The sequence below is a fragment of the Equus asinus genome, chromosome 2, assembly GCF_041296235.1.
Source record: "Equus asinus isolate D_3611 breed Donkey chromosome 2, EquAss-T2T_v2, whole genome shotgun sequence".
NCBI classification, from domain to species: Eukaryota; Metazoa; Chordata; class Mammalia; order Perissodactyla; family Equidae; genus Equus; species Equus asinus.
The window spans coordinates 189,347,573-189,361,224 of NC_091791.1; the positions used below are offsets into that span (position 1 = coordinate 189,347,573).

At 35.1% G+C, this 13,652-nt stretch overlaps 1 protein-coding gene across 1 annotated transcript in view; it reads right to left on the reverse strand.

Moving 5' to 3' along the window:
- The window catches only part of MDGA2 (MAM domain containing glycosylphosphatidylinositol anchor 2), a 780,771-nt gene that overhangs the window by 13,489 nt on the left and 753,630 nt on the right, over positions 1-13,652 (reverse strand). The window contains 1 exon segment of the mRNA XM_044765576.2: positions 6,618-6,748. Coding sequence (XP_044621511.1) covers positions 6,618-6,748 — 131 coding nt within the window.

The following is a 13,652-nucleotide window of genomic DNA, read 5'->3' on the forward strand; positions in this document are numbered from 1 at the left end:
CTCTGCCAATCCAACTGGCTGGATGTCACTTGGTTGTCAGAGCTTCTAATCTGAAATAATAAAATTAGATTTTGACTGTTGGCAAAGACAGAAAGAAGTAGCTCACATTGTGAATGGCAACTGGAAAATGTTTTCAACATTACTTTAGGAACCATCATCAAGTCCTCATAACTGCTCTGAAATTTGGCTTAGAATGCCAGATATGTATCTATGGGAGCAGGTGATGTCTACTAAGGAGGACAATATTTTCCAGATTATTATCAGTAGTAATTAGGTAAAGATAAAGGCAGGATGACGGAATGAGAGCATTACGATCTCTTTTCCAATCTCTGTTTAATATTAAGGATTTGTGCGATTTAAAATAAATTGTCTTGAAACCTATTTCCAAATGTTTAAATGAGGATTGAAGAGTAGAAGAGCTCCACAATTCCTTTCACCTATAAGTAAAAAAATGTAAAGACAGTATTTCATGTCTCATAGTGTTGCTATACTGTTCCCATGGAAAACATTTAGACTATACTATGAAAGAAGTAAAGTGTTAAAAAGAACAGCTAAATATTATTTTGGTTAAGAGATAAAATACAAGTGACATTCTAAGACTAACATATTAATTTTACTTTTATGGAAAATTGTCCCTAACCCTTCCAAATCCAGCAAAACATATCTTCATCATGAGCACTGATCATGCTCAATTAATTCTAGAAAAAAAGCCCCAAAAGAAATTTCGGTAGGATAAAACTTCTATTTGCCCTGAAAAGTACTACACAGTAGTTTTATTTTCAGCTAAGCAAACTAATCGGACACACTCAAACAAAAGATTTTGCAAGTGGTTGTTTGTTAAAGGGTTTATGAATCAAACTGATTTAAAGGCATGTAATTCCAAACAAGTAAAGCAACATAAGTGTCAGTTTAAGAGAGGCTCAAAATCACTTATATCTCATTTAAATTCCAAGAGGTAAGAGATATCCTTTGCACTTGAATTAAAGACATCCCAGAATGCCGCAAAGCTACATTTGAATAATATTAACACTTCGCACAACTTACTTTATATGGTAATATATTCCGTACAGTTGCTTTCCTGGTAGGCATTACATACCAAAGCAAGTACTTTTGAAAAGCTTGATAGGTTATAAATGATTTTTGAGTAAAAAATACTTCGTTTGAAAAGAGTTCAAAACAACAAGAAACTCAAAAACAAAACACAATAACAAGAAAAAAATGGGGTAAGATGATGTAGTTTCTGTTTCATGTTTCCTTCAACAGTTAAGATTATGAAATAAAAGAATGTCCCTAGCCAGTGGACCTAGAAGTATGTTAAAGAATGAAAGAACATAGAGATCCAAAATAAAAATATGATTTTATTTATCTTTACTTTTCAATGATAATTTAAGTAGCTTAGAAATGCATTGATTCAAAATCCTTACTTTTTAATTTGCTTTCAGCCAAGATAGAGGAACAGGAAGCTGATCTATCCTCCCATCTGAAACACCAAATAACTGAACAAAATATACGAACAATGGTGTTCAGGGCACTAGACAGGTAATGAAGAAAGGGATCCCGAGAGGTGAGAATCAGACAAGCTGTGCCCTCTGACTGCCCCGCGTCCCATTTATAGACCATGGTGCAAGGAGAACAAAGTGAAGTCTGATAGGAAACCTGAGTTGAGCAGATGGAACTGAAAGTCCAAGGCGTCCATGCTAGCAGGAGGAAGCATGGCAGAATAACAGCAACGAAAGGGTTACAGAGAGCTGCAGAGGGCACCCCTCAAGTCTTCAGCCAAGTACTGATCAGGATTTGAAAGTGAGGAAACTACCCAAGACCTGGGAAAGACCCAGAGGGACGCAAATAAGGAGACGGTGCCCAGCTCACACAGGACTTGGAAAACCTCTTAATTCAAGGGGCATTGGGTAGAGTACTCAGTACTCAGAAGACTCTTGCCTTAGTGGTGAGAAATACTTAGCCCTACACCAAACATGCTCTGGTCTCACCTAACAAATCTTAACAGCAAGACCAAAAACATGAAATGGGTTCCAAGTAACTTAACTACATCCCCATAAAAGTTCAAGAATATGTACAGAAACACAAAAATATCCAGCACCTATCAAGGTGAAATTGACAATGTCTGACATCCATAATGGCTTGTAATGAAGGAAAAAATCCATCAACCCAAAGCAACCAAGAACTCATGCAGATGTTAGCATGAGCAGACAATGACATTAAGGCAATCATTATAACTGGATTTAATAAGTTCAAAACATTACCTAGAGATATGGGAAATATTTTTTTTAAAGTCAAGTTGAACTTATAGAGATGAAAAGTACAATGGCTGAGATGAAAAATATATTGAATAGGATTGAAGGCAGATTAGACATTGCAGAAGAAATGATTAGTGAATGTGAAGACAGAATAGAAACCATCCAAAATGAAACAGAAATAGAAAACATTTTAGAAATTAAAAAGCATCAGTGAGCTGTGCACACCTTCAAGGGGGCTTATATATGTGTAACTGGATTCCTCAAAGGAGATAAGGGAGAGGAAAAATATTTGAAGAAACATTAACCAGAAAATTCTTGAATTTTATAAAAACTGTAAACCCACAGACCCAAGAAGTTCAATGAACCCCAAGCACATGAAAAATGAAGAAAACTACGTAAAAGCACACCATAGTCAAATTTCTCAAAACCAGTGATAAAGAGAAAATCTTAAAAGCAACCAAAGAAAAGAGGTGAAAAGAATTCATGTTCAGGAGACCCACACTGTAATGAATATTAAAGGAAGTCCTTCAGGCAAAATAAAATTTGATCTACAAAAAGGAACAAAAAGCTCCAGACATGAGAATCACTTTGGGCACCAACTACATAAGCCAGTCTGATTTCTCAGTTGGAATGAGGACAAGAGCTGATTATAGTGAAGAGAGAAGTTCTCCAAGATTTGGATCGTTATAAATAAAGCTTTATTCATTTGAACATTTTTGTACACTAGTTTTTGTGAATTTAACACATAAATCCCCGAGGCTACAGAAAACCTGTCATTTGTGGTGAATTGTAAAAATGTTCTGCTCTGAATCTATAGTGACCGCAAGCTTCCTAGTAACAAAAGACTATCGCACATCTTGAAATTCCTCCTTTTAATCAACAATTGTGGGAATAGGATGCAAGGGACTAAGATGGGCCAAATCACACAGAAATGCAACTTCTTTCTCTAAGACTGCAACATCACACCTGGAGCTGGCACTCTGCCTCTTGTTTCTTTCCCCTGTGAAACCCCTCTCATTACTTATGTCCAGGTGGATATTCCCTTCAGGATTCTCTCTGTTGTAATATCCTGAACAAAGAACCCATTCACTTGCACAAACAAAACAAAACAAAATCTATACTCTTTCTAAAGTGAAAAATGATAGAATAAAAGAACCATTTGAATAAATTGTATAATAATTTAATATCTTCCTGTATATCATTCAATTAATTCTGAACAGTGAAATAACTTTAGCTAAGACAGTGGTTTTCCCAATTTCCTTACCACCTTGTGCAAATGTCTCAAGAGTGGACACTCTCTGTAATAACCATCCCACTGGATTCAACCTGCTTCCAATTTGAGTTTCACTGTCTAAATTCTGTGGGCACCGAACTTTCCTGGATCTCATTCCTTTTAACTCTAAAAAATACTACTGAGGATGATGCTCCTCTTCCACGAATCATCCTAATGATTGGTTAGTCTTTTAATTGTCCGTCCTTTAATCACTGTTCCGATGTGTCCACTGTTCCCTGGGAGGATCAACCACTCTCAGTGTTAGGGAGCACAAACAGTCTGATGACTCACAAATATGTATGTCCCCAAAGCTTCAGCTAAACATACACAACCACCTTCTGCACATCTTTAAAAGGATATTCCGCGGGCATATTACATTAACACGTCCAAAACCATATTCACCCCTGACGCTTGTTTCTTTGCTTCTTTTTGTTATTTGTGCTAATGTGTAGCACAAGCATTACCAAAGATTTTCTAGTTAGAAATTTCTTAGTCATTTATGGCTACTACCCAAATTCCCAACATAAAAACGTTCTGCTAGTTTTTACACTTAAATATATCTTGAAATCATCCACTTTTCTTTATACCACTTCCCTAGTTTGTCCCTTCAACATCTTTAATGTGGACTTCACAATGGTGTTGACAAATAAAAATGGCAACAGGATATATTGGAGAATATGAGGAAGCCATTTGGTATAAACCTAATTCGGCCTGACCTTGTCTTTCCAAAAGGGCCTGACCCTGGCCGTTGAGCATGCATTGTGTATCTGCTTTAGATATTCCCTATGGCAAGAACAAAGGCCCTTGAGATAAAGGTGCAACTTCCCTCCCCCTCCCAACGTTGGCATCTCCTTAAGGATTAAGCATCTTTCCTTAGGCTAGAAACTGATGGCTGCGCTCACCTGTGACTGCCCAGCTCAAAACAATAGACTTGCCTCCTGCTACGCCCTCCGAGATAGCAGACCCACTACCTGCTGTGTCCATCAAGCGCTGTGCCGACAGGGCAATCTTGTGACTATTGTGGGAGGGACATTTCAATCATATGTGAAACGTCCTGTTTGGGGGTATATAACCACTATGTATACCTCACTTCTTTGGTGCCCTTTCTTCCTTTGGGAAGAAAGGCCCTGGGCCATGGCCCTCAGATTTAAGCTCAGAATAAACTCACACAAATTTTCATTTATAGATTGGTTATGGATTATTTTCCTCAACAGTGTCCTAACTGGTTTGCCAGCCCCTTTTGCCACTTTGAACCAGTCTTCTGTACAACAACCTGAGTGATGTACCACGTCATCCTCTGAGTAAAATCTTTCAGTGACTCCCCATTGCCTAAGCTTCTTAGGTTCCTTAACCTCAGCTCGCACCAGTCTTTGATATCTTTTTATGAACCAAATTCCAGATAAATGTCTTTCTGCTTTTCTGGCACATCCTGCGGTATACGACCCTAATCTCTGTTCACTCGGAGCTCTGCTGCAATAGCAATAGTAGCCCTTTCTCTGCTTTGCAATCCCTCTCTTTAGTTCAAGTTTCACCTCACACAGTAAGCTCTTCTTCACTCTCCCCCATACTCTTCTCGTTGGTGAGCTGTGCTCATGGAACCTGGTGCATATCTGTTACTGCAATTATCACAGGATGCGATGTATGTGTTTAGATGTGTATATTTACCAATCTGAGGTAAACAATCATTTTCAAATATTCATACTCAGCAATGGCGCACAGTAGTAGCTCAAAAGTATTTATTGAACTGTTGCCTATGATAATAAATGATTATCCTGAAGGTGCTCAATAAATATTTATTTAATTGGTGTCTATGGCAATAAGAGATTATCCCGAAGGAAACATTAATATAACTATTCTCTTAAATACCTATCATATGTGTATTTGATTTAATAATTCTGTGTTGGTGAGGCAGTCATGTGGGAAGCAAGCCTATGTCTAGAACATGAACTTTTTAGAAAGAAAGGCTCTCTCATGCCTATTAGGTGTGTACACTTTAATATTAAGGTTACTTTTATCAGCAATGCTTTGCAGTCGTGCCCTCCCAGTTTAACTTGGTTTAATGACATGTTGCCATAGATTCAATTTTCACAATTGTATTTTCCTTCATAGAAACAAAATGATTCCCAGAGATTATCTGAGTTGCTTTTAAGTATTTGTAGATAATCAGCTAGTCTTACTCCATTATTCTTTACCACTGTGAACAACTGTGTGCATTTTTATCATCCTGGTTAGTAGTGCAATTTCTATGTCAAAGCTATTAGAATTTTATAGAATTAGAGAATTTTATAGATTGGATTATGATTAAAGGACATTCCACCAATTAAAAACTAGTATAACTGGAGATGTCTGATTTTCCATGAAATGCATCCAAGAAATCACCAGCAGGAAAAAAGAAACCTCTCAACCTGAGTATGTAATATACATGTATTGCAGATAGTTATTAAAATCACTAAAACTACATTATTTTCTCCACTGAAATAGTTTCATGAAATATTGTCTCTAGCCATGATGGTCACTGTTATGATCATTAAAATTTCTATCAGATACTTGCAGCTACCTCTCTTAATTCAATACAAGCCTTACTTCTTTTTTAAATAAAAACAAATAAAAATAACTTGTTTAAAGTTCTCTGACTTTGATAATCAAAGTGATAAATTATTAAAACAGCATTACCTTGAAGAGACACATTTTGCTAAAGTCTATAAAATTCCATCAAGTAAAATTCAAACAGATTGAGAATTGATTATCCTGCTTCCATTATTATAAGAACCTATGTTGTTTGTCTTCAGAGAACAAAATGAACCATGTGATTTTATAGAAATGGATTGCCTTTTCTCCAGGCAAATCATTTGAATTTCGATAGATTATTATTCAAACATATCAGTTGATAGATGTTAATTAATAAAGGAAAAGGGCATTTTCTCTTTTCTAAAACAGCTTTTAGAACTAAAGAGAAAATTATGTGATTTTGTGATGCTCATATCATAGAATTTCTGAATATTCATATTCTAATGTTTGTTCAAGGCCTGCCTTTTACATCACGCTCATGTGCAGGAATCTATGTGCAGAAAGGATTGTGCTTTTCTTACCTGAAATGAAGTAATTGGATATATATTAACATGAGCCTCATTCCATCGTTGTCCTTTATTCCCACTTGAAGACCACAGTGGATTCTCTATCGTTGTCTGCCCTTTCAATCGTAGATAAACATTTAAAACACCTGAAAATAACAATGAAAGTTTATTTTGTATATTTGCTTTTGCTTCAAATTTGCTTCTCCTTGATCACACACTTGTAAACTTTTAAAAATGAAATTTCGCAGAACACTCTAGTGTTCCCTCCTGGCCTCTGCTCTCATTTCCAATCTTGCTCTGACATTCGGCACGTGCGGCAGGCCTCCAAAGATAATGGAGTCCCAATCCTTAGAGCCTGTGAAAGTTATCTTATATGACAAAGCAGGCTTTGCACAGGTGATTAAGTTAAGGATCTTGAGATGGGGAGATCATTCTGTACTTTCTGGGTGGGTCCTAAATGTAATCACATACATCTTTATAAGATGGAGGCAGGAGATTTGATACAGAAGAGAAGATGGTCATGTGAAAGAAAGAGAAGATGCTGCACCGATGGTTTTGAAGATGGAGAAAGGAGCCACAAGCCACATATAGGCAGCCTCTAGAAGCTAGAAAAGGCAAGGAAATGGATTCTCCGTTAGAGCCTTCAAAAGGAACCAGTGCTGCTGACAACTTCATTTTAGCCCCAAATACTACTTCTGGATTTCTGTCCTCCGGAACTGCAAAGCAATATATTTGTGTTGTTTAAGCCACAAAGGTTGCAGTAACTTACCTGCTACAGTGGCAACAAGAAACTAAGATAGCATGTAATCATGTACTGACTGACCTGCTCGTCCAACTCTACTGTGTTGTCTTATATTATCAATTAACATCTCTTTTGCAATTTACTTTTCACCTGTCTCATTTCTCTTCTAAAAGAATTATTTGAAGGTAAAATGAGCATAGCTTTGTCTCATGATTTGATATATCTCTCTCAACAGTTTCATGCCCTGCTCATAGTAATAATAGCATAGTGATAATATTAATACAATATATGTTGAACACTTAACTCCAGATAAGGAATTAATTCTCTCAACAATCTTGTGAAGTACCTGCTATTATCCCCATGTTATAGATAAGAAAACTTAGAGTGGTTAGGTAATTTGCCCTACATCATACGGTAAGAAAATAGCAGAGGCAGGACTCGAGCCTAGAGAGTTTCAAAGTCTGATATCTTAATCACGAGGCAATCAGTATTTTAATAGGTAAAATTTAAAAAATCAACTTTATTGAGGTATAATTTACATGCAATTAAATTCTGTCACTTTAAGTATATTGGTCAATAAGTTTTGATTGATATATACCACAGTGTAAGCACCACTCGATCAAAATAGAGAACATTTCCATCTCCCCAGAAAGCTCACTCATCTTCCTTTGCAGTTAATCTTCACGGCCCCTGTTCCTATGCCCGGCAACCACTCATCTGACTTCTTTTACTGACTGATGATTTTTGCTTCTTCTGGAATTTCATATGTTTTTGTGTGTCTGGCTTCTTTCCCTCAGCATAATTTTTGTTACATTCAACTATGTTATTGTATTAGTCTTTTTAAATTTGGTATTTAGTTCATTTACATTCATTGTAGTTGTTGATACGTTTGGAATTAAGTATACCTTCTTGTTGTTTCCCACTTGTCCTTACTGTTTTTTATTCCTCTGTGGCTCCCCCTCTTCCTTCTTTTCATGTGACCAAATTTTCTTTTTTTCTTTTTAGATTTCAATTTATTTCCTCTACCTATTCTTGAATCTCTCTCTTTTTATTATGTTTTAGTGGTTATTCTAGGGCTAACAAAAGGCATTCATAACTTTTCAGAGTCTAATTATAGCTAATATTTTATTCTTTATACTCACAATTGATAAATGATAGCTCCTTCACATGTTCGACTATTACCCCTCCCCTTCTGTTTCAAACCAGATACTTCACATTCTGCGTCTCACTTCACAAAATTTGATAATCTTATGACAGCATAATTCACTTACCTGCACCCTTTGTATAGTCAATAGTAATTATATCTTTTACATTTGCTTAAATTATAAACCTCATCTTACAGCGCTATTATATTTGTATAATAAATATACAAATTTCTATATAAAATACATTTTATATAAATTATACATATTATATATTTTTAATATAAATTTTTATTCATTTTATTTTATATAGTTTTGTTTTTATAAATTATGAGAATTTTATATAAATTATTTTATATCAATATTTTATATAAATTATAAGAAAGAAAATCTAGTTTTAAACTTTTCCATTTATTTACCTTTTCTGATGGTCTTCATTTCTACCTCCAGATCTGACTTAGCATCTAGCACCATTTCCCTGTAACCTGAAGGACATCCTTTAGTACATTATGTAGCAATGATCTGCTGGAGACAAAATTCCTCAGATTTGTTTATATAAAAATATCTTCATTTCACTCATAGTTTTTTGAGATTCAGTATTCTACCAGAGTTTTCCCCCTGCACTTTAAAGGTGTTTTATTTTCTTGTGTACACCACTGTTTCTAACGTGAAGTCAGCCATCATTTTGTCTTTGTTCCTCTGTGTATAATATGTTTTTCTTTCTCCCTCAGGCTGCTTTTGAGAATTCCTCTTTTGCTTTGGTTTGCAGTAATTTGAGTAGAATGTGCCTAAATATGATTCTCTCTATATTTATATTTATATGGAGTTTGCTGAGCTTATTTTAGCTTTTCCTTTACTTTTACAAATATTTTTCTGCCTCAATATCTCTTTCCTCTACTTTCAGACTCCAATTATGCACATGTTCTGCAATTTGATATTCTTCCATGGGTTACTGAGGCTGTGTTCACTCTTCTTCAATCTTCCTCCTTTTTCTCAGATTGGAAAATTCTGTCCATCCTATTTTTTCTGCCTTCTCCAGTCCATTACTTAAGCACATCCAGTAGATTTTTAAATTTACTTTCATGTACTTTCCAGTATAATTCTTATTTGGTTCTTTTGCATAGTTTCACTTTTCCTGCTAGACTTCTCTATGTGTTTACTCATTAAGACCATATTTCCTTTGATTCTTTTAACACATTCTCTCTAATGTCATTGAACATATTTATGCTACCTTCTTTAAAGCCTACCTGCTAAGTCCAATTTTCAGTCCTCTTCAGTTTAGTTTCTATGGATTGGTATTTACTTTTTCATTGATTGATCGATTTTACTTTTTTTATTGACTACGGATCACATTTCCTGTTTCTTCGTCTATCTGGTAATTTTCATTGAATAACGGGCTTTGTGGATATTACCTTATAGAGACTTCAGATCTGTAATGTTTCTCTGAAGGCAGTTTTGTTTTAGCGGACTGTGTAATAATGACTGATCATGCTGAACTCATATAGGCTTGGTTTTACACTATTGATGCAGATCTGTGAAACGCCCAAATTGTTGCCTTAGACTCTAATTTTGTGGAAATCAATCTCCAAATCTGTGTCTACTGTGGATCTTGTTGGGGTTTAGATTAAGGCTTTTTAAAGAAAGGGCTAGAAAGCACAGTTCTCCAGAGCATAATTCTAACTACCAACAGAGAGCTCTTTGGTTTTCTTCATGTAGCCAAGGGTTTTTATGACATCCCTTCACTAAGTCGGCTTAAACTTCAATATGCCCTATGGCTCCTCTTCAGGACTCTTTGACCTCTTTGTTCTGCTGTCAACTCCATAAAAGCTGCTATGTTGCTATAATCTGAGTCTTGAGTTTTCCTAGTCTTATGCAACTACAGCCCAGCCTCAGGCAAAGGCTCGTGGGGAACCCAATACAAACTTTGAGAGTCAATATTGCACACCTCCCTTTCTATTACTCTGACTCACAGATTCTAACTACTTCAGATGCCTAGTACTCTGATCTCTGCCTCCTGAGTTCAGTGGGACCTCCACTTTCTGCTTGAATTTCAGGGATCTGTGCCAAGGCCAGGAAATGGTCCTCAGGCAGAGAACCGGACTCCCAAGGAGATCAGCTCATTCGTTTCACTTTTTTTCATAGATCTCAGTCTTTCCTTGCCTCTTGTCCATTTTCTTAAAACACTTACCTAATGTATTTTGATAATTTTAATAGTTGTTTATGGCAATAGGATTTATCTGGAAATAGTTATTACTCTATGGCTTCAAGACACCCTCATTTTGATATTTTTACAGGTAATCGTATGTTATTATTGCGATGTTTATACATATATATATCTCTCTCACGGATATCTTCCATATAATATATATATATTGGCTTATGTGAGTATAGCACATAAATAGTGGAAAGCAGAAAACATCACATAAAAACATCATTAAATTGATCATTCAGAGGCAGCTTCCTTAAAATTTGGGTGTATGTTCTTCAGTTGTTCTTTTAAGATGTATATTTACATATTTACTGTTGTATGGTATCAAGTAGTTTATCCAGATTTTTAGAGCAATTTTATTCAATTCTTCTTTATACAGAAGACCACATGTATTTATATTATACACAAATACTTAAATATGAGTACTCAAATTTTAAACTCAGTTACAAAAAACTGCATTCTTCACATCACAGCTGTCACTTACCAGCTGTATGACCTTGGCTTGGTCTCTTGCTGCAATGCAATGCAAGTTGTTCCATGTTTTTAAAATTACCAGTAGATGCTTCAATAAATGTGAGATGCTAATGTAAACAGATGGCAGTGAATGAATTGCCATTTTATATGGAAGTCTTATTTCTCTTGGGTCACATGACCTGTTATTTTGATTGAAGTGACAGGAACCAATCTTGTCATCAAATCAATATACGGAAATTTTTGTTAAATATTAATAAAATAATACTTTTTTTAGACGTATTAGTTGTACTTAGGGTATAATGTGGACTATATGCCTTCCAGAATTTACTTAAAGTAATAAATACATGCTTTAATGAAACATATTAATACATATGACTTACCATTATTGTATCAATAATGATAGGTTATTATACCAATATTGAATATATTTTTTTCTCGGGGAATATGCTTTGCCTGTGATCAAGTTTACATTTTTAAATTAACATTTTCTTTTTATATACATAATATAAATTTACATTTGAATTATTTCAATTTATATTTATTGAATGTATACCATGTGAAAAATATTTGTCCTGGGTCTAAAGAAGCCAGGTCTGAATTATTCCAGATTTTGAATTTACTTTTGAATAGATTATATGAGCTATATTCAATTGTGGCTATATTTTATTTTAAAAGGTAGGTATTACTTATTTTATAAGAAAAAGACACTAGAAGAATAACTGATCAAAATAAATTCTTTATAATATAATTTAAATGTCTTATTCTTATGTACATAGTATTAATTATATTCCATTATTCAAGTCAATGAATACAAACTATTGATTCACTGGTCTATTTCAGAGATGATGACAAAAGTAATATTAATAAATAAATGATTTTGAAACTTTTCTTTTCAAGCAGGTTTCCAGTTTTTAAGTTTACAAAAGAGAATTCAGTGCCAAAGTTATATAAACTTATGTTCAAGTCATTTTGGTCAACAAAACTAGAACCTGTGAAACAGAATAAAGTGACTCAGGACAAGTTCTATTCAGCAAAGCTGACTGAGCACAGCATTCCAGTGTTAGAGCAAGAAAATTCCAAAGTCAATATGATAGATTGTGTTAATGCTCCGTAAAAGTAATTTTAAATCCTCAGAGGCATTGTGTTTATGCAATAGTAGACACCAGATATCAGCAGGTATGAATTTAACCATCCCCAAGGATTTTCAAATGCTATGTGGTCCCGTGACAGAAGTCTGAAGTTGCTGAGCAAACCTCACTGTCTTTTGCTTCCCCTTGGTTTCCTAACTCTCATCTTCCATCACCACTCCTCGAGAGCCAGGTGCTGGCGCAGAGAGGACTTCGCTCATCTCACGCTTAGGGATCTCAGTCAGAAACGCCAAATGACCCAAGGGCTGCGTTGGCTCATGAGCAGTGACCAAGTTTTGGGGTTATTCATGGCATTATGCAACGGCACGATTCTTATAGTAATCTTACATCCTATAAATTACTGTGTAAATTATAATTTGCATAAATATCATTTATAATTACTATTACCTAGTTTTTCTTTTAAGAAGTCCTTAACATAATTTTATTTCTAACTATTTTATTATAAATATGTATTTTATATATTTTAGGTGAATAATTTAAATATATGTCCTAAAATATGCATACATATTTCCTAGAGATACTTGAAATTACCAAGTTCATATAAATTAATTTGTAACTTGGTTTACTCCAAGGCCTGGGGGTCACTTGCATGTAAATCACATTTTTATCCTAATCAGTATACAGGCTCATTAATTTGAGTTTCACATTTCAAGAAAGATAAGGATGTGCCAAAATCATCTAGCTCCAGGCAAGAGCTATGTCTATTGATAGGTAATTGTTAGCATCATTTGTATTATACACACAGACAAAATGGGAAATTATAAAATCATTATTTTCTGCTTGAATAGAAATGGCTGCATGCATCCATTGTTATTATTGTTTCAATATATAATTAGAATGGTATCTTAAAAAATGTCAATTCATTTTCTTCAGTCATTACCATGCCTTCTTGTATCCAGCTGAATCTCTACATCAGTGGCCAATAAATTTTCCTGAAACACAGCTTTCATCAGGCTTTGTTTCTCTGATATGTGTAGATCTTACGTAGATGTCATCACTGTCGGTGCTGCCACCCTCCCCACTAGCCCTAAGAAGAGCATTCTCCACCCTCACACCGCGGCTCCTTCTCACACTCTCTCACATGCTCTAACCTTGGCCTTCTGCTTACCGCTTACCTCTTTTGGAAGATGGATTTTGTTTCTTCTCTTCCACGGAAACTTTAACTTTGCTGTTCTCCGTGTTCTCTCCCTTGTTCACCCAGAGCATGGGCCTGTCACTCATTGTGATGTATATGACTTTCTGACTTTTATTTTATTCAGTAATTTATTACCCCAAAGAGATGAAAAATTACTTGATGGCTAAGAATCTTTTACCATAATTCTCTTCTGTCCTCTA